The sequence below is a fragment of the Protopterus annectens genome, chromosome 2.part0, assembly GCF_019279795.1.
Source record: "Protopterus annectens isolate FY-2018-M chromosome 2.part0, PAN1.0, whole genome shotgun sequence".
NCBI lineage: Eukaryota > Metazoa > Chordata > Ceratodontiformes > Protopteridae > Protopterus > Protopterus annectens.
In genome coordinates, this window is record NC_056728.1 from 1,407,069,826 (window position 1) to 1,407,092,911 (window position 23,086).

Sequence of the window (23,086 nt, forward strand, 5' to 3'; positions counted from 1 at the left end):
TTAGTCTTGAAAAAGATGGGCAACTAACCCAGAACTTAGTATGAAATTTAATAGTTGGTCTTTATTTCATACAGACTGCAAACCTATGGTAAAGTGTCAACCAGTGTTATTTTAAAACAAGCAAATCATCATCAAATAATCTCATAAAAGCATTACTTTACATGCTGTGTAAGCTTAGCTGCAGTTTTGGCTTACTGACAAAGGATTAGTGAGCCTTCCACTTATGCACACAGCTACTTACATCCATCTCACCCACCTAGGTTTATATAGCATACCTCACTTGTTTCCCAACAAGCAGTTGATAGTATCCCCTTTTGTCTCTTGTACTTACACGTAAATGAATTTGCCACTTGCAAATCTATGATTTCTTTAGAATAGTTGCTCTTGCTCTTCAGAAGCCTTTCAAGAAGATGTAACTCTGCTCATATTTCTAACTACCCCTACATCTAATCTTATAATATGCTCATTGCCCTCTCAGATATCTCTTTGCATTGTAAGTAAGGCCATATGCATTAGTTTTGAGTAAACATTTTAAGTATTTCATGTATTTGATCCCCTTAATCTCTACAAAGTACAGACGTAGGTCTGATAGTTTGTTTTTCATTCCCTTGGCCTTCCATCTGTGTACCAGTCACCACTGTTACACTGTCCAAGTATTTTTGATACATTGCCTCCAGGACTATGTACAGTTTTTTTAGATGGTTCAGTGATCTGTGCATCACTGTAGCAGAGTGCTAGCCTTTTCTTATTACTTTCTCGCAGTATCTAATCACTTTTATTATGCCCTAGGTCTAAGTTCTCTCTCTGGGGATTGTCATTATTGTCAATAATTGAACTAGCTACTTCTTGCTGCATCCACCTATCAATCTACAACCATTTTTCCCATTTTTGCACAAATCATCTGGAGCGAAGGTTCATACAACTGGCTGGCTAGCTCTGTTGCAGCTGTTTTTTCCATACCACGCACTTGAATGCACACTCACACCTATGATCAATTTAGAGTGTCCAGTCCACCGACTGCATGTCTTTGGAATGTGGGATGAAACCAGAGCACCTGGAAGAAACCCACAGAAACACAAGGAGGACATGCAGATCACCATGCAATAAAATATAATGCTGCTTTCTTCTTAGTAAATGTCATTTACCAGATTTATGGCAAATTCTCCAAATTGCCAAGGTCTGGTTTTCATGATTTCTTTTCTCCCTGTTGTTTTTGGGCTATTGTGAAACTGATAATCTCTGAAATACAAAAATCTGAGAGGGATGAATGAATCGTGGTCTGTTTGTACTGACAAAATACAGCTGATGATATTTTCAGGAAAGCTAAGCATGTGTACAAGGTATTAATGTTATTCTAATTGCTAAATGTGTCTTAACATCTAGTAATTGAATTTGTCTTATAGCCTATTTACCAAATGTATTTTGTGATTTATAGGTTAAAGCTCTTTGAAATAAATGCTGGAGTGGATGGGTTTATGGTATATGATCTGGACCTGGTAGAACCCATGCAAAGGGTAAATGTATTCAACATTTCTAAATTAAGGTGACAAATTATGGTCTAGAGTTTTGCTAAGGTTGTGTTAAAACATCATGCTTCTATTTATATTCATATTTATACATTATATATATATTATATATTATATTTATACATTAGTATAAATGTGTTGTAGCATCATCAGCTTGCTTATTTGTGTATTTATTTACATTTCTTAACAAGGAATGTCTGCTGGAAACAGTTCATTTTCAGCAGAGTTCCAAGGGAAAAAAGCTTCATTAACAGCTATCAGAAGAAAGACATAGTACTAAAAATGTAAGAAATTCACATTTAGTAGATCAGATATGACAAAATAAGAAAAGATTTGAAAACATAGAGAGATAGCAGAGTAAAGTATAAGTTATTGCAATGTTACATGCATAATCCTTAGAATTCTGGCTTACTAAACACAGTAATGACAAGATTATGAAAGAAGGCACATAGTACATGATTAGCTGAGAAAGTAACAGCTAAAGACATATACAAATGTTATATAATTGACAGCCAATAAGCTGTGATGCAAATGGTATGAAACATTTGAGCTTTCGACTTTGAGGTGATACCACAGTTCTAACCTCAATGACCCTATATTTGATGGGTCCATGACTGAACAATCCGGTTTCCACCAATCAGAATTTTTCATAATTTTTCAGGAATTCCCAAACCTAAGGATGGCTGCTACTCATACTGGTACACTGTGTAACATTGTTTGCCGATCACTAAATGTGCTCACATAACTTGCCTGGTTTCTTTTTGCCACTTGGTTTGATTGAGATCCTTGCTATCACTGGTGAATTCTCCTTGTGTGTAGCCCCTTTTTGTTTATTTAATGAGTTATCTTTACAATAATATTAGTGGGAATATTAGAATTAGTATAGCCAAGACTGGGGTTATTAATCAAAAAAAGTGTGGACTTAGTTTCTGCTGATGTTATAGAGAATGCCATCAGAGAATGACCACGTATGAAATGCAATGTAAACTTGCTGTAAACCACATTGCACCAAAGAGAAGTATCATCAGCTATCAAAATGTGATGGAATAATTATCATCCTTAAGAAATTTGGCATTTCCAGAATCTGTCACAATGTCGCTGATAAAATTGAAGCTAAGGAGAGAGCTGGGCCATGTGATACACCTAGAATCACAGGAAACAGATAAAAGACAGTTTTGATCCATTTGATTGACTGAAATCTATTGTCCAGAAAGCTGCCATACTATCTACAATGACTTGAATAGATTTTATAATTGCTAAGGCAATTATTCGGGAGTTATAAGTGAATACAAAGATTTATTCAGAAGGGATAGCTGGTGGGATACAATGAAAATGGAGTTTAAAACAGGGTAGAAATAAAAGAGAAAAAATGGTAAAGAAGTAATGGGAATTATTCAGAGGGGCTGGCAAAGGTTAAAATATTGCAGAATAAGGGGAATCTCACAGAACAAAAATGAGAAGCAAATGCAAAGTGCTAAAGGAAAATAACTGAGTATTTCAGTAATATGCATAAGTTTAGAAAGATTGCTATTAAGCAACTATTTTTTGATAACTTCAAAGCAGAAAAATTTTAGCACAATAACTTAGGCAACAGAAGAGTTGTCAGCAAACAAAGGGAGCCCACCATAACAAAAATAACCAGACATCCCATAGAGGTATTAAAGAACATTTGCATAAAACAGAGGAATAAGAAAACTAAGAAAAAGCACAAATGGGAATATTTATGGAAGACTTGATTATGCCAAGGTTAGACGAAGATGAGGATCAACAAATATTGGCTAAGGAAGGTGGCATTAAGAGGAAAAAACAGTGGTGCATGATCGATCTGCAGAGAAGTCTCCAGGAACAGATGGTATCCATGTGGAATTTTAGAAGTTAGGAGGGAAAATGGTGATAAAGACGTGGAAGGTTTTGTTTAAAAATATTTTGAGGGAGGGTGAATATCAGCATCATGGAGGAAAGCTGTGATGTCTGTATTACCCAAAGAGAGTAAAGACCTATCAGACTCAGCTTCATATAGACCCATTTAATTTTAAACCATGATTATAGAGTGGATCAATGTGGTTTTGTGGAGGGGAGGCAAACATTTGACAGCATCAATGAAACAATGGTGATCCAGAAGGAAGCAGCATGTAAGAAAACTCTGGTGTTGCAGGCGGTTCTTGATGCAGAGAAAACATTTGATAAACTAAGCTGCTATTTTATGAGCAAGGCAATGCAAACATTTCCATTTCCTCATACAATAATAGGGTTAATTAGGAAAATATAGGAAGGATCAGAGGCAAGACTTAAGGTGGTAGGGTTCCTCTCTGATAAGCTCTGTTTGAACAAAAGAACCAAGCAGCTGTGTCCTCTTTCCTCTTTGTTATCTGCTTTATATTTAGAGCAACTGGCAAAGAAAATAAGGGACTTACAATATCAAAGATACAATCAGCATGGTAATCAAGAATGCTGGCGTTATATGTATTTTTGTTTAGTTTAGATCCCAGGATCTGCATTGCCTAGACATAATAATGCCTTCTTAAGTTTAATGCTATTGGCTGCAAAAAGATAAGCACTAGAAAATGGGAATCAAAATCTAAGCCAACTGTATTTAAAATATTGAATATTGTTAGTGAGATAAAAGAATATGAAGTGGGATAGTTTTAAAAAAGAACCAAGCAAACTATGTAGAAATAAATGGAATTTGTGGGAACAATACATGCAGAATAATGTTTTAATTAGTAGAAGTTTATATAAAAACATAAAAAAATATTGGCATCATATCATACAACTGGCTTGAGGTGGAGAGATAGGTAGTTTTATCAGATAAAATAAACAATACATCCTTGATAAACATTAACAACTGAAACAGCATAAACCAGTGGCAGCCAAAATCAGCAGCAAGCAGTGGTCAGAGAAGGCACTATGGTCAACAGAGACCACACCGAAGACCTAGAAGTTGAAATGAGAGAAAGCACAACAGTTCAAGGAATTACTCAGGGCTCTGGCACATCAAGAAGAAGAGGAAATAGGTGAAGCTGAAGAAGGCGTCCCAACACAGCATGTGTCAGGACAACAGAACAGATATGTGGCCGAGCCAGGTATGGAAATAAGATGCATAAATAAAGCTGGTGGTGGAATGCAGAAGTCCAGGAAGTCATCAAAAGAAAGAAAGAGTGCAGGAAAAAGTGGGAGATAGAAAAGACTGACCAGGCTAGGAAGGAATACTGATTGGCTAACAAAGAGGCTAAGAAAGGAGTTGCAATATCAAAGAACAGGGCATAAGAGGCACTGTACCAACTTCTGGAAGGTGACTCAGTAGGGGGTACAAAGAAGCTTTATCAGGGCAGAGACAGAAAGTTAAAGAACACAGTCAGACACCCTTCATAAGGGATGCCAGCAACAACCTGCTCACCAGTCTACAGGACATCAGAGGCAGATGGAAGGAGTACTTCCAGCAGCTTCTGAGTGAAGAAAACCAGAAAGAAGCTGTACTACTCCAGACACAGCTTATGATGAGAGAAAAAGAGGATCCCACCATCGAAGAAGTAAGAACAGCACTAACGAAAATGAAGTCAGGGAAAATAGTAGGTTCAGATAAGATCATAGCAGACATGATAAAGATCCTGGGTGAGATAGGGGAAAAAATAACTCCTGATGGTACTCATAGCAATGTGGAGAGAAAGGCATATCTCAGATGACGGGAAAATAGACATACTTGCGCCAGTGTACAAAAACAAAGGGGGCATCCACAACTGTGAGCAGTACAGAGGTATCAAACTCCTGCCACATTGCATGAAAGATCTGGAGAGGGTGATGTGATTGATAACAGATGCATAGAGTAGTAGAAAGTAAGATGGGAGCTAAGCAGTTTGGATTTAGATCAGGATGCAGTAAAAACTGACTCAGTGTCTGTAGTGAAACAGATAGTTGAAAAGAAGCTAGAGATAAGGAAAGAGTCCAATTGAGTGTTCCTAAACTTGGAGAAACCTTATGACAAGGTCCCAAGAAAATGATTTGGGCAGTTCTGTGGTGGTTCAAAATCCCAGAAACATTGGTAGGATTAGTGCAGGCTATGTACAAGACCCCAAGGACTCAAGTATGGACAGTGTTTTGTCTCATAGAGGGAGTTCCAGAAGGAGTGGGTGTGCATCAGGGTTCAGCTCCGAGTCCACTGCTGTTCATACTGGTGATGGATTACATTAGCAAACAGGTCAGAGGGGACAGATCAACAAAGTTACTGTACGTAGATGATGTGGCATTACAGGCAGACTCTGAACTAGAACTTCAGCAAACGATAGGGGAATGGGATGCAAAACTAAAGGCACGTGACTTGAAATTTTGTACAGATAAAACAGTGGTAATGGCAGCAAAACTGGGAAATCAGAAGAAGCTGAGAATCAAGATAGAAGGGAAGATAATACAACAGTTTAACAGCTTCAATTATCTGCGAGGAGTGGTTGAGGATAAGGGAAGACTGAATGAAGAAGTCAAAGCTAGAATCAGAGGGGCTGCAGCCAACTGGCATAGAGTATCAGGTGTACTGTACGACAGAAGAATGCCAAAGATGCTGAAAAGTTTGTTTACGTCTTTCGGCTTTTCCCAGTTAGGGGTCGCCACAGCAGAACTCCAGTCCGCTAATGATTGGCAGTAGATTTTTACGTGGAGAGTTGCCAGCCCTGATGCACAACCTTTGAGGTACTCCCATTCACGCATGTCTCCACACAGAAAACGCTCTAGCTGAGAATCGAACAGGACAACGTCTTACTGTGAGGCGACAACGCTACTGTAGCACCTCCACCGCAGACTGAAAAGAAAGGTCTACAAAACAGTGATGTGACCAGTACTACTGTATGGTACAGAAACCTGGGCTGTAAAGGCAGAACAGATAAGGAACCTAGAGGTGATGGAAATACAGTGCCTGAGATGGGTGGTATGTTGCACACTGTGGGACAGATGAAGAAATAAGGACACAGGAGCAGAAGCCAAAGTAGCTCCAACTGCAGAACAAAATCAAAGAGAACAGATTACAGTGGTTCAGGCACAAGTGCAAAAAAGCAGAAGACAATCTGGTGAAGAACATCCAGCAAAGAGGTGGATGGAGTGTGTGAGCGAGATGGATTGTGTGAGAGAGGATCTGTGACAGTTAGGCATAAGTGCCAAAGAAGGTAGGAGTGTGGCATTGAACTGAGAGAGAGAGAGAGATGGTGACAGTTAACATGATGCTCCAACTCCATGTTGAAAATGGGAAAAAGGGGGTTGATGATGATGAAGATGATGATGAAAGAGAATATAAATACTCAACACCAGCACTAAACTACTTCAATATTTTTTCTGATCAATAAAACCTTCCTGTACAAAGAATTAAACATATTGTAGATTGTATGTAATATTTAATGAACACCACTGTCTAATGTTTAACAAATGTGAATTAATTAACTGCAAGTTCATGTTATAGGCAACAGGAGTAATATGCTTTTGTAGGAAACTTGGCCACTGGCACTTCCAAAATGAAGGCTTCACTCCCCGCCACTATAACTTAATACAAAAATCCTGTGATCACTTTCCCTTGAAAAAGTAACTCTATTGGCTGTGAAGTCTAACTATTTAACAGCCCTGAGGTACTGCAGTCTCACAGCAGCTAGTATTTTCTATCATATCTGTAGATGTTACTACTTACTTTATTTTTGGAAATCCAGTTTCACAAGTTTTCTATAGTATTACGATACTTATTATTTTTTAACTATGTGACATCCTGTGATTTTTATTCATGTATTCTGTAAGTAGCCTTCATAGGTATTTACCCTAGTGCATTTCTGTGAACTTTTAATCAGACTCTGCCAAACTGTTTCAGAGATACAGCCCTTTATATACAAGGCCAAAAATAGAGATACTGGCACAGCCTGCTTGAAAGTGCTCACTAATAAGAGTTAACAACACATCATGTTAATTGTTCTATTGTCTCTGTCAGGAACAAAAACAACCATTTGCTTAATCTGCCTTTCAGTTTATGTAAAAGAAAATCACAAGTGTAACTGCAAAATGCATATTTAAGTTATTGAATTTTGCTAATAAAAAACAAAGCATAAAGTTCACTTATTTGCACATTTCTGTTTGTACTGATTCTTTTACATGTATTGCTTTTCTCCTTTCTAAAACTGCACACCATATGCTCTTTCTCATCAGTTTTTGTCAGCTTGGTGTGGGTTCTTTTTTAAAAGTTTTGAAATACTGGAACAAACAATTTTCTTAATGGGCTTGGAGACATTCAGATCTTGAAATTCCTATCTAGCCAACACTGGATCATAATGCTCCAGGGACAACTTTGCAGTACTCTTACTTTTTTTTAGTTAAGATGTTCAGTATATTCACGTGGCAACATCTGTCTAAGTATTGCTGAAAAAACAGTATATTAGTTTAATGTCTTTGTTTATTAACTGGGTAAGGGGATCTCTTTCAGTCATAACTCAGGCCACAAAGTCAAGTCTAAATGCAATACATATGGGTACTTTAGTGTGGCCACTATGTTTTTCAGGAAGTAGCTGGAGAAACTCCATATAGAATATTGATATTATTTTTCACAGTCAGAAACAAGAGGTTTGGTTTGAACCTTAGAACTTTAATATGTGAGGCAGGCACCTTAATCACTGAGCTACAGTGTCTGGCCCATTTCCTTCTGCACAAATTACTGATGTGTACATTTGAACCATTTATGGGTACATTGTTGTGGATCTACATTGTCTATATATTACACAAGGAAGTTCAGCTTTCATATGAAGACAAAAAGTCAGCTGTCAGTTACAGATGCTAAATCAGTCTAGAAGCACTGTTGCCAAAATTGTACAACTTCATACACACACACACACACACACACACACACACACACACACACACACACACACACATAGGTTCATACATAGCTATATACTAGGCTAATGACCACTGAGGCCTTTATAAGCCTCTGGTATCCTAACTGTATCCCGCAAGTTTATGTGCCAAAGAGGTTATTTTAAGGAGTATAAGTAAGCTATACAAGATTTACTGGCTACCTTCATCCATTAGAGATTTATTTGCTAGGCCTGGGATATTTTTCCAATTTCCCATCCACCTGTCTAGTTTTGTCTTGAATAGAGTTAGGGAACAGCTCTGCTTCACATAGATGGGAAGTCTGTCCCAGAAAAGGGAAATTCTCTGAGACACACACACACCTGTCCCTCCAACACATCCTAATAATGTTGCAAGCAAAGTTTAAATCCATAGATCAAGTAATTCTGAAGCTATTTGTTTTCTGGATATGCAAACGGTCCATCAGAGTGGAATCTAAGGATGCTTTGCATGCCAGGCATAGATTGACTGTCAACACTCTGTAGGAAACAGAGTATATTGATAGGGCTTTGAGGCAATCTTAATAGGACATGCTGTTTACATCCTGTATTATTTTAGTGAGGAACCTCTGCGGATGTTCCAGTTGTTGCATGTGCCTGGTCAAATACATACCGAAGGGGGAATTGTACTCAATGATGGGCTTGACAAGGGCTGAATACAGTGGAGAATGACTTCCTTGGACCTAGATGCCATGGCTTTTCTTATAAGTTGAGCAACATAGAATGATTTCCTTACTACATTAGACACATGTTGGTTGAAAGCCAGGTTACCATCTACATGCGTACCAAAAATCCCTGACTACTGGCTCTACTCTTATGGGTGTTGTATTGATGAGCTCATTTCCTAGGGTGGCTGACTTCCCAAAGGGTACTGATAATGTTTCCTGGCACTGAGTTTTAAGCTGTGGCTTTGGTGCCAATCATTTGTCTGTGTTAGTTCTTCCTGTTGGATGTGAGTGTCTTGGGGGAGTTTATGACTGTTCCTAGTTTTCAGTCATCTGCAAAGTTGGTCAGCCAGAGGCCCATGATGTTGGCCTTGACTTCTAAGAAGTAGATGCCAAAAAAGGAGCGGACCCTGCACAGAGCCCTGAGGGCCTCCACTAGTGACTGGCCTCTTTGTGATGGTGGTGTCCCCTAGCCTAGATGTATGGGTTCTATCTGAGAGGCAACTGGCTATCCAATGTGTAACACATGGGTTTATGACTATCTCTGTGAGTTTGTTTACAATGTCCAAGTGGGGCATTGTATCCAGTGCCTTAGCCAGGTCAGGGTAGGCAGTATGCACCATTTTGACATAATTTATTGCCTTGGTGACCTTCTGAAAGAAGTCTACCATGTTGAGGGCATGATCTGCCTTTGACAAAATCAGACTGGTTTGGATCTGGCATTTGATTTCTATGTACTTATTTAGTTGTTTACTAGTTTATTTTTTCCTTTGTTGAGTGGGTACATTCCATTAGACAAGTAGCCTATTTTCAGAGGGGAGACCTGGGGTGGTATTTATACCATATTAATTATTTCCATGATAATTTTTTCCATGACTTTGCAAATGAGACAAGACAGACTTATGGGTCTGTAGTTCCAGGATGTCCATTGATGGCCCATCATTGTGCAGAGAGATGACTGTCACAGTTCTCTATTTATAAGGGACAAAGCCTTTCTGGAGGCTATAGTTAAACAATGACTCCAGTGATCCTGATAGGTCATGTTTCAGGCTATTTAGATTAGATGTTAGTGGGCCCAGTCAATGCACTGTTTTTGGCCTTAAAGACCATATGAAGGACCTGCTTCCTAATGATAGTAGGGGGAGTCAGTTTCATGGCTTTTCCTGGGGAGTGGCTGGGGAACAGGGGAGTAAAACTGGAGCTGAATTTGTTGGACTGCAGATTTTTTGCATCTTCCAGCTCTGTGTAGGTGACAACATTTACAATCAGTTCTGCACACTGCTGTGTGCTACCTTTGATGTTTCGGACATAGCTAAAGAAAACCTTGTGGTTGTCCTTTGTCTAGGGAGGCTATCTTTACCTCACATTTGGCTTACGTAGACTTCATTTGCCCTTGTAATTGTTTGTTTATATTGATGATAGTGTTTTTATCATGCTGCATGTAGTGCTTCCTAATCTTGACTGTAACTTTTTTTCATTGTATAGCCTGTTTATATTTGGATTCCACCAGGGAGGTTTGTTTTTTGACTTTCTTCTGGGCTTTCTTCTCATAGGCACAGCTCTCTTTATGCATTTATTATCATGACTGTACAGGGTTTCTGTGAACAATTCTGAATAGGCATCTGTGTTCTCAGGATTTGGGGAGGCTTGAAATTGTGACAGGTTATCACTTAGTAGTAGGAAAGTTACATTAAAAATTTTCCTAAATGTTACAGGGTTAGCTGGGTTGGCAAAACTGAATACTATTATGAAGGAGACAGCTTTGTGGTCTGACCTTTCCAGAGAGAGCATTATAATAGGGCAATACACCATTCCTCCATGTTTGCGAGTACCAGATTGGGCATGTTTGCACTCCTATTGGGCATATGAACTATCTGGTCTAGGGTGTTTTGTGTTTACAAGTTCCAGGAATCTCTGGGCATGTAAGTTCAAGGTCATGTAAGTATACTGGTTTATAGTGGAGTGGTTGACGTCACCCATAAATATGGTATTGGGTTGAATGGTGAGGGCCTCCAGTAAGTCCAAGTACCATTTATGGGTTACTTGGGTCATAGAGGGTGACCTATGGCTTGCAAGAATATAATATGGGACTTTGCCTTTGGAAATAAGGACATGAAGAAGCTCAAGCACATCATCCTGTTTGACTAGTCTGGAGGTGAGTTTGTTGATATAGACTGAGACTATACATTATATATATATATATATATATATATATATATATATATATATTTTATGGTTTACTATCAAAATGTGGAATGGCACTTATGTGAAACAGGGATGGTCGAATGCATCTTTTCCAGTTTCTGTAATGCTTTCTGAAAATGTACAAATGCACATTAGCGAATGGTAATGTACATTCAATAGCGTGCATAGCATGAGACGTTGATAACATCACACTACTATCATGGGGGAAAATTTATCACTTTTGTACCTCACTGTAGATCTTGAACTTAATATATAATATTTGGGGGTCCCACACACAAAGTGCATGGGGGGGAAGCTGTAAAACAAAAAAAACTTATGCTAATTTGTAGAACAGCTTCAGCACCAACTTCCTGAGGTCTGCTGTCACCTCCTGACATCCTCCTGATCCTCGAAATGTGTCTGTGATGCTGACGATTTTTTTGATTTTGATACAAGTGACATTACAAAAAACAAAATCTCAGTGTCAGTCTGACTATCAAATCATCATAATTTTTTTTTTTTTTTTTTTTTTTATATATATATATATAGTATATATATATATATATATATATATATATATATATATATATATATATATATATATATATATATATATATATATATATATATATATATATATATATATATATATATATATATCTATATACATATATATATATATATTATATATATATATATATATATATATATATATATATATATATATATATATATAAAAAAATCCAAAATATGCAAAAAATACCAAAAACAATACATTCTGCATATATTCAGTAATAATTCTGCATTACATTTACATTCAGTGTTTCCAGTGTTTTCACTCATTCATGGTCTCTCTTGTGGTCTCAAAGTGTGCTTTTTTTGTTTTGTTGTTTTTTTATTTTATGTTTATATATTTGTTATATTTATTATACAATATAATTAAAAACTATTTAAGTGAAGAAAAAACTTACTTTTTTTTTTTTAGAAGATACTCAAAGTTTTTTTTAACTGTATATCAAAGTGGGCAGCACAGTGATACAGCAGTTAGCATTGTCACCTTACAGCAAGAGGTTCAATGGTTTAATATATCAGCTGTGGTTTGGTCTATACTTTATTTGCTTTGCCCTCCTATGCAGTTTTGCATGTCTCCCCTCCTCCAGTTTCTCATCACCAAAGGCATGCCACAGGCCTGGATTCACTCTAAATTGGCCCTAGGTGTGACTGCAAGTGTGTGGTGCACCCTCCAAGGAGGGTTGGGTGCTGAGCTAGCTACCTGACCCCATAAAACCATAACTGCTACAGAAACAACCAGCGCCTGGAGGGGTGATCATTGCCTGATGTGCTAAATGGCATGAATGGAACTAAGAAAGAGAAAGAATATCAGATATTTTAATGTTACTCTGAAGCATTACACTCTAATATTAGGTTTAACACAAATTTCAAGAAAAAGAGTTGGCAATAATTTGCTGAAGACATGAATGTTAACTGTGGAATTTTAGAAAAAAAAGCAGTTTCTGAATATTTAATTCCCTGCTTTAGATCCTAAAAAAGTATCAAAAGTATATATAAAATGCATTTTGATGTAGAAATTGTTGTTTCTTTGCACCTTTAATCAAACACAATAACGCATATTGGTATAATAGCTTTTTAAGGAGTACACACAAGGACCTAATCAGCTAAACATTCTGCGAGAAGATGCCACAGTAACACCAAAGGACTTGCTTACCATGCCTTCGGTGAGTATGTTATACAAATGATTTTTTTTATAAAAACTTCCTTAGTACTATAAAATAATTGATATACTATTACTTTATTTGTGATCGACTGCAAATAAATTATTTTTACCTTTTCAGTCTGAAATAGGAGAAGCTGTATTTATGAAAGCAGTAAACAGTGACTGCTTGGGATTATTTTCATAAGCTAGGTACTTAGTGCAAAGTATTAAGTCTAAGAGCTGTTACTGACCTGCTTCCTGTAGTATACTGTTTGTACTAAACACCCTTTCTCAAACAGTACCACTTAACAAGACACACATACACCAAACATACTAGTACCCCAAGTGCAGGCATATCAAAACATTTATCTCCTTCCCTAGCCCTTAGTGTAACATTAACATACATATACAAGCCCAGTGCCAAAACTTTCTTTACAAATGTATCGGCATTACTACCCATTCCCACTTGCCTAACATTTGACATTACATGCTTTGGCTATTCCAGCACTCAACAAATGGTGTATTTGACCAGTTCAGACACTGGAAAATCCTTCAACCAATGAAAAATTTAACCAAATATACAGACGTGTGTGTGAAATAGTTGAAACCACTGTTTGAATAAAAAGTAATTGAACACTAGTGATCAATATCCACCCTTTCAAAATCAAAATAAAAAGCAATTGAAAAATGAAATCAGTTTCATCAGGAAGAGAGGTTATACTATGAAGGATTGATAAATTAATGCCGATTTTAGGAAGTCCTGAGGATGACAAACCAGTAACTGGGAACAATTTCAATGAACTGGGTGATAAACAGTTCTTTAGGACTATGGTTTTGAGATATAGCTCTCATTCCAAGTAAGTTAAAAAGATTATTAGTAACAACTGGAATACTTTTAAAATGGACCCATGATAAGAAGAATGTGTGGGAAGCACGCCAACATTCACATGTAAGAGATATTTGTATATTATATTACACATGATCTGTTTTTATGATGCGTTCATGGGTGTGTGTATGTATGTATATATATATATATATATATATATATATATATATATAGATATATATATATTTTTTTTTTTTTTTTAGAACATTTAGGTTAGAATTGATTTTGAATAATTATTTATGGTTACTTTGCTAATTTACTAATTCATTCATTTTTTATTGGTTCCTAATTTTGTTATTGGTTACTGAATTTGATTGTTTTGTTTAAATTTATAAGACCTTACTGCATCCATGCTCTGATGAAGTTTACTGTTTGGACAAAAGCACTTATTAAGGGTGCTTCTTATTACTGTATGGTTTAATAAAACATGTGTTTCTTTTGCAGTACAAGCTTGTATTTTCATTGGAACTACCTCCAGTGCTTTTATTTGGAATTTGCACCTCCTTTTCAGCACTTCCTTTGATTGTATTGGTTATTAGTTTCTTTTCCAAGGATTATTGTTGTTGCCATTTTTATTTGCTTATTCATTTTCCAATCAGTTAATCAAACACTACCACTGTATTTAGACATACTGTCTCCTTACAGTAGCAGTGTTACAGAAAGTTTTTTCTAAGGTAAGGTGTATGGTTGGGATTAGGGCAAGGGCAGAGGTACGGTTAGCACATAGTAGTAAGGTGAAAGGCGACTTCACTATATCCCTAAATAGGAATTTAGTGGACTCTCCTTTTGTAGTATCTCTGTAACTGTGGTGTAATACAGTTTGGGTAGACAAGTTTCTGTTCAAAGTATAGTTACTGCCTTTTTAATATATTTTCACTAAGATTCATTCTGAATATGTCATACGCATGCTTGTGTACTGTATCCCTTTGTTTCTGAAGTTATGTTACACAGCTGCCTCTGAACTTGAAGTTAGCTTTTTTTCCTGACGTTTTCCTTCTACTGTCCCCATGGAGAATGTATTTCCTAAATCTCACATACACAATCTTAGGAGGAATTTTTCAGCCTTATCCATAACTCATCTCTCAAATGGGAACCTATCCATGATTGACTATTATTTTAATTGTTTTACTGCCCAATATGTCTATCTATCACTGATCACATCACCATCACTGATCTTTATTAAACCAAACATACCAAACACAGACCAGACAAAATAAAAAAAAAAAAACAAAGAATATGGAGTGAAAGATAAGATATATTTAAATAATTCTACTTTTCAGCACATTTCTAAAACCTGATTTCCATTGCAGTTTTTAATTCAACAATCATTTTTACTTGGGGAAGGTCACTCTTTGCATTCAATATATCTTCATTTTCATAACATGATTTTCCCATTATGTTTCAATAATCTCCTACCTATTTTAAAACTATGGATACTTGCTTTGGGCAATTCTTTTTCATAAATATGTTGCCCTCCTTACATTTTTGATTTCTTTTAAGTGACTGAAAGTTTATGTGAAGTTGCTCTATTTACTTATGATAATAAAATGCAGCTGAGAACAGGGGACCATATATCAAAGTTTAGTAAAGTTACTACAGCAGAGACATACTTGCACAAAATCCAGTTCTTAAGACAAAATTCATGGAATAGCAGCTATTAAAATGGAATGATAATCTGCTACATCACAAAAACATAACCCCTCCTCACACAACGATGGTGGTGAGCTTCTGTACAAGTATATACAGTACACCTTACCAAGTAGTTCACTTAGCAACTAGGTAAGGCATACCTGTAAGAAGCTAAGCTGTCTTATGCAGTCAGATGTGTAGTGCTCTCAGGCTATACAGTGTTGCCTGACATCCTAAACAAAGGAGTGCCTTGAATGCTAAAGTTTACCAGGCATTCATCTGTGTCCTCAAGAACACAAGGTGGGGAATACATACTCCCAGGGACTATTAAAATTCATATTTGAATCAAGGTAATTCCCAGCAGTATACTGACCATGGGGTTTCAAGAGACATTTATGCATCTGAGCCATAGGTTTATGAATGCCTGAGCTAATCAGTTTCAAGGAGGTCCATCCATGCCTTCTTCAGGCCAAGAGATATATATATAATCTTTTCAACCACTAAAGTATATTTTTTGTTCTCATATCGAAATGATCCAACACTTTTAAAGGCCAGTTAATCCACAAAAGTTGTAAACCAGAACAGGGGAGCCAGGTTGATTAATAGCTTGAACTTTATTCCTAGATGTCAAGCCAAATGTCATTCTTATGTAATCTGAAAATATTTGAAATAATTATAACTACTTTTAGTTGAACTGTTGGTTGGTTGTATATGAGTTATGCAGTTTTAGAATACTCACAAAAAGAAGATGAGATGTCAACTGAGAATTTATTTTCTTGAAGAGAGATTGCACTTGTAGTCTAGTCTGTTACTTAAATCAGTGGGCTAAGGGCAAGGGAAGAAAACAGTAGATACAAACCGTAACCTTGGAATATTCCTCTTTGGCTTTTTGTTCTTGGAATATTAATTTGCCCCTTTTATGGTTCAGCTTATCACTTTTTTATAATAACTGCAATATAATTTACCAACGTGTGTGGTGAACTGTTTACATCTGTAAGCATTCTATAATCAGTGGGTATAGAATTGTGTCAAATACTTCTTTGTAATCTATCCATGACATACTGAGGTTCCAGCCCTTGTTTCAGCCCTCTATAATGGCATTGTTTAGTAGAAGACTGTCCTTTGTTCCATCAAACTGTCTCTTTTATTACTTTGCTCTTCTATTGTCATGACTGAGTTTTATTTAAATGATTTGTCAACTCTGTCCGCATTAGTTCCTGTAGATAGTTTATATGGTGTTGGTAGACAAGTTATTGGTTAATAATTCTTAGGATTGTTTGCAGATTCATTCTAAACAGAAATATGTTTCCCTGTATTAACCAAGCTGGAGCCATTATAAGGAGTGTGTATATATATATATATATATATATATATATATATATATATATATATATATATAGTTTTTACTCAATTTTAATTCATAGAGGAAAGATCTTAATTCCTTTAGCCAGAACTTGAATGCAGCATGCTAATTTGGAGTTCTCCAGTTTTGGGCCTTTCTTAACATTTGTATCTCATTGGCAGTTACTTCTGTGATGCCTGTGCACTGGCCCAGTAATTAAGGAGCCTCAATCCTCACCACTAGCACCAGTGAGGGGCGTGCACATTGGGAAGGATAACAAGTACACACACAGTAAAGTACAATTTCCCTTAAGAGCACACAGAGATCACAGTCAGTCTGGGGCTTTTTTCCTTTCTCTCCAGATCCCCAATAAGATTCCCCACTGGCACAGCTATAGGGTTCATATCTCAGCCTAGTGGTCAGACTCAAGCCAAAACCTCCAGCATCCTCTCTATCCAACCAGTGCTTCATGTCTCTGCCCAAGTAACTGACACACACACATACACACACACACACACACACACACACACACACACACACACACACACACACACACACACGCACGCACACACACACACACACACACACACTTTGAGATATGAGTTATATACAAACTCACAGACACTACTGGGGAAGGCTGGCACATGTTCTCCAGCTATGCCCCCTACTCTCCAGACTATAAGGTAGAAATGACTGCCACCAACCACTATACATCAGCTACTAATAAAGGCCCTTCCCAAAAGATGTCCAATTTTACTGTGCAATATTATTATCCAATTAGTAAGTGTGACGAACAGCAATGTTATTGGAGTGGCTTTGTACAGCATCACCAAATACATGCAAGTACTTGCAAGTACTCTAGAGCTTAAATTATCTTTACACAAAACAGCCACAGTTTTAAGGTTTAAAAATATTTAATAATAAGAACACAAGACAATACTTATTAATTCAACACAATGACATTATAGAGTTCAGAAATCACAGGAAAATGCTTTAAAACAATATTGTAGGATAGTCTGACATAAATATAGAAAACAGCTAGACTAATCTGGCTATATTCTATTGATCTCTAAGAGAAATACTAAGCTTTAAATAATACTTACAGACAGAGCAAGCAAGTGCTTGTGAGTGGAATGTTTTCAGATCCAAGACAAGATACACAATGCTGTTCTTTCTTTCTGTCCTTAAACTGATAATACACAGTACTGCTGAGTCATTTCACATTACATCATTCTTGTCATCCCTGCTGAGGTTTCCCAGGCTCACAAACTTAAAATTTAACATTTCTACAGCTGCCAGGAAGTCACAGCAATAAAAGACACTTTACATGTGAAACCTAGTAATTTCTTTGTCTTAAAATAATAGAAAAAAAACCCTTAGCCCAGACACCCTGTCTTCGAGCTTGAGATCAAACAGTTATAAAATGCTTTACTTAACAGCTTTCTTCTAGCAGGGTGCACTGTGGTTACATTTTTGAAGCTCAGTACAGCATATAGTTTAATCATAACATATAGTTCTCTTTACATTTCTAAAACAAGCCTATGGATTATATTAATATTTACAATGACATAGAATTATCTACAAAATTCTATCTGGTTGGGCTGGCAGCCCCTCAGTTTTTCACAACTTTATTCAATGTTATATCCTTTATATAGATAGTTTTCTTTTTTTCTTTTATATATTTTATCCATTCAGCATCCGTGCTGTGTTCAGTGTGATCTTTGTAGGGATTTCTCCAGAATTTATTTATGTTCTGTTTTTGATAGTATCAAAATGAATGCTGGTATCCCTCCAATTCCCTGTAAAATGTCTTTGAATCACCCTTAAATTGTTTGTTTATAGATTTTCTTTTTAGCTCTGCATTTATCTGGCTTGTGCAGAGATTTCTAATTTGTTGTTGTAAATGCATAACACAGATCTTGATTTGCTTTTATATTTTACTTTCCTTAAGTTTTTCATTCGACACCTTTCGGCCCCAGAACTTGGACCAAAGCTCCAAAGGCGGTGGTGTTCCCATATTCATAAAGGATGTGCACACCTCCAGACTGGTGGCCCAACATAATGCATCTGAGATACTTCAGGTGCAGCTAACATTGGGTAAGACAGTGATTCAGGTCGTAGCCTGCAATAGGTCCCCAACAATGTCCGAAGACTCACACTCCACGTTCCTAAGCACCCTGGAGAATATTAGGATCTAAGCTAACACTCTCATACTGGGTGACTTCAACTACTCTTCCATTAACTGGGAAAACTACTCATGTACCAATATACTTGCCCTGCCCAATGCTTTCTGGAATTCATTAATTCCAATGCCCTGGACCAGCTCGTTCTTATCCCCACTAGAAGTAGCAACATCCTTGACCTGGTTATTACTAACATGGGCGACTGATGCTCTACACCAATAGTCAACTCTTCCTTGGTTAGATCCGACCACAAATTAATCACCTTGGAAATCCACATCCCTCCCAACCCCCCCCCCCCCAAAGGTAACCACCATGAAAAACTTCTCCAAAGCTAACTCTGGGCTCCTAAAAACAGAGGTGGCTAACTTCATGGCACCCATACAAATGGACAATAGTTGCATGACCGCCAACTCATACACCAATGCACAGTACGAACACGTACCCAAATGCATGGATCTCGCCATACCCAATAGAACCAAGAGGCTCTCCTCAAAAAAAAAGGAAGCCAATCTGGTGGTCCCCTGCCATAAACAAACTCTACAACAGAAGAAAGAAACTGATGTGGAATAAGGTGAATCCCAAGACTGGAAAAACTCCCTTATCAGCCTCAACAAAAGGTTGAGATCCCTCATCATCAGCAGCAGCAGATAGTAAAGACAACCACAAGGCCTTCAATAGTTATGTAAATAATCTCCATGGCAATACCCAAATTTTCTCTGAGCTACTGTACAATGGTACCTCCTATACTGAGCCAACAAATATTGCCAATATACTGGCCAACAGATTCAGTGCCAACTTTACCCCTCCCCCCAAAGGACCAATCATAATACCAGTAGATTGCCAGGCACCCAGTACTACTGCTGCACAGGTTTAAACAGCAAAGCCAAGAATACAGCTTGTATGGGACCTGACAATATCCCAGACTGTGTTCTACATGAACTACAGAGTAAACTGGCACCTCACCTGTGTGCCCTGTTCAATCACAGCCTCCACCTCAGGCTTTGTCCCTACCAAATAGCACACTGCTACAGTCATCCCTCTCCACAAGGGAGGAGTGACTACAGACCCCGGGAACTACTGCCCCATTAGCCTGACAACTCTGATATACAAAGCTATGGAACGCATCATCATGGACCTAAAAACAAGGATATAGGGAATCTCCAAACTCCGGATCCTACACAGTTTGGTTTTGTGAAGGGTAGATCATGCCTGCTCAACTTGGTTGACTTGTTTGAGTCAGTCGCCAGAGCTGTGGATGAAGGCAGGGTGGTTCATACAGCCTACCTTGATCTGGCCGAGGTCTTTGATACCATTCCCTAATCAGGAATCATAGAAAAACTCACTAAGCTAGGCATCAACCTTTATATCACCAGGTGGGTTGCAAACTGGCTCACAGATAGAACCCAGAGTGTAAAAGTATCTGACTCCAAGTCAGACTGTCGACCAGTCATGAATGGAGTCACACAGGTTTCGGTCCTGGGTCCTCTCCTGTTTGGTATCTACTTCTCTGAAGTCCAGGCCAACACAAAAGGACTCTGGCTGACAAAGTTCGTAGACGGTTGCAAGTTAGGAGCTATTATTAACTCCCCAAGGGATGTTGACATCCTACAGAAAGGCCTCAATGAGACCAAATGGTGTCAGAACCATGGCCTTAAGCTCAATGCCAAAAAATGTGTCATCATCCCTCTTGGGAAAAACCCAGTTCCCTTGAATTACCACATCGATGGTAGTCCACTGAACACAGAAGGTGTTATAAGATATCTAGGAACACAAGTTGACAGCAACATCTCTTTTGACCACCACAGTGCCACTGTGGTCAGAAAGTCCTTCTATGTGACACATCTCATTGCTATGGGTTTTGCATCCAGGAAGAAAGAGGTCATTGTCTCCCTCTATTCTTCCCTAATTAGGCCAATCATTGAGTCGAATGCCCCATTTGGCATGTACCTCACTAGACACCTGCAACAACTGGAGAGGCCGCAAAAGTACCACACAGAGGATCCTAAGCCTTAAACACTTGTCCTATATGGACAGACTCAAAAAACTCCAACTATTCTCAGTCTCATATTGCCTACTTAGAGGCAACCTCTGCTTGACTTACAAAGCCATGTCTGACCCAACTCTGTTAGAAATGCTACATCTAAAGAAATCCCAATCTCTCAGCACCACATGCTCCAGAGACCTCAACCTCATTACCACAATCAACAGAACATGCTGGAGGGACAGGTTCATAATCCAGAGACTGCCCATGGTATGGAATAGACTTCCCATATATGTCAGCAGAGCACCTCACTGGCCCTCTTCAAGAGAAATCTTGATGAGTGGATGTGAAATAGAAAATTCACCCCGGGGATCACTCCAGTGGCTCTACTCGACAGAGGCACTAGGAACTAAGGTCAGGTTGCATGATGCCAGGGTACTCCTATGGGCTAGGCTTGTAAAGGCTCCAGGGCCATTAGCCTTGTACACACCTATGAACCTATGAACAATTTCCTTTATTATATTCTTCTGCTAATGACACTTCTACTCTTAATTGTTTCATAGTCATCTCTCATTAGTGTTTCCATTGTCACATTCAGTTGCTCCTTTGTTTTCCTTAATTACTGTATGTTTTCATGGTAATAACTTGTCTGTTATTAGTTTGCTGTATAATATTCTCGTAATATCTGTTATGTCATGTGGATCTCTCAGAAGATTTCATTTACTGTTTATTGTTTTATTAATCTTCTAATAGTAGCCTGTTTCTGCCATATATATTTACATCTATCCACACCTGTCAGTATCTTAGCACATGTAATCTGGAAAAAGCACAAACTGTATTGCTATTATAAACTTAGAAAGCTGCTAGAATAACAGAATTTGTGTTAGCATGCATTTTCTGAGGGATATAAAGGCTAAAACTCAAATGTATGTTATTATTTAGTGACTTCAATTCACATTGATTTGCCAGAAAATCACAGATTTTATGAAGAAACAACCAAAAATATGAGACAAAAATCTAGACATTGTGTGAAATTCTGGATAGGTGAGAAGAATCCATTCCTACTAAAGCCAGCAAATCATTCCCTTCATTCTCTTTTATTTTTTTTTTTTTTGGGGGGGGGTAAAATTTTCTTCTGTGCAGTCCTGTCTACTCTTTCTCCCTTTGTATAACCACTGCTTGATTTTCAACTGATTCTCCACATAAGTTTCTGAGATTTTGTTTTCTAATATATCTTCATTACTAACAGTTCATATTAGTGTATCACCTTTTGAACACATAATTGTTTAATGAACCACCTTCGTTACTGATATTTCACTTTAGTTCTTCTGTCACTTCTTGAGCATGTAACTGTTTCAAATTAATGAATCTTAGTAAGAAGGTACTGCTTGCATTTAGAGTTATAATCAAATATAAAAGCACAATAGTAACCTCTTCCTGTCCTACATATTATTGTGTCTGTTGGTTTCTATAAAATTCATGTCTTCTCTTTATTATTCTCTTGGCTAAATTTTACTGCCATGATCTGTGTTTTTTACACTTTCTCCCTCTGCATAACCATATTTTGGATTTCAAATGATTTCTTCAGAAGGTATTTCTGACATTTAGTTTTGTGAAGCACCTTCATTGTTGATATCCTTAAGTTCCTTTATCATACATTAAATATACAACTGTTTTAATAAAGTGTTTTCATTACTGATGTGAAGATAGGTGAAGGCTGCCAGCCTAGCCAGGTAGAATTTTGTAGAAAATTCTGTCATTTGTAAATATTAATGTAAGCCACAGGCTTGTTCTCTTAAATGGCAAAAATGGTGTTAAATGTGGAACTGCAAAAATGTAACAAGAGTGCACTCTGCTGTAACAAAGCTGACAAGTCAATTCTTTGATGTCAAAACTCAGAGTCGAGATGTCTAAAGGCATTCTGCCTATTGTTTTGAGGCCAGAGTTAATGGCTGGAATTTGCATGTATAATTTATTTTATTGCTCTGGTTCCTGACCAGCTGCAAGATCAAAAGGACTATTAGCCACTGAGAATCTGTTAGTCTGGGAACCAGAAAGAGATGATGTAATCTGAAATGAATCAGTGGTACTGTGTTATCAATTTAAGGGC

The 23,086-nt window shown here is 37.5% G+C and overlaps 1 protein-coding gene across 3 annotated transcripts in view; it reads left to right on the forward strand.

Annotated features, from left to right (window-relative positions):
• Positions 1 to 23,086, forward strand: part of LOC122793512 (malate synthase-like) — a 512,976-nt gene that overhangs the window by 251,671 nt on the left and 238,219 nt on the right. For all 3 annotated transcript variants that reach the window (XM_044061636.1, XM_044061635.1, XM_044061634.1), the window contains 2 exons: positions 1,436 to 1,514; positions 12,885 to 12,977. In XM_044061636.1, coding sequence (XP_043917571.1) covers positions 1,436 to 1,514; positions 12,885 to 12,977 — 172 coding nt within the window. The remainder of the gene's footprint in view (positions 1 to 1,435; positions 1,515 to 12,884; positions 12,978 to 23,086) is intronic.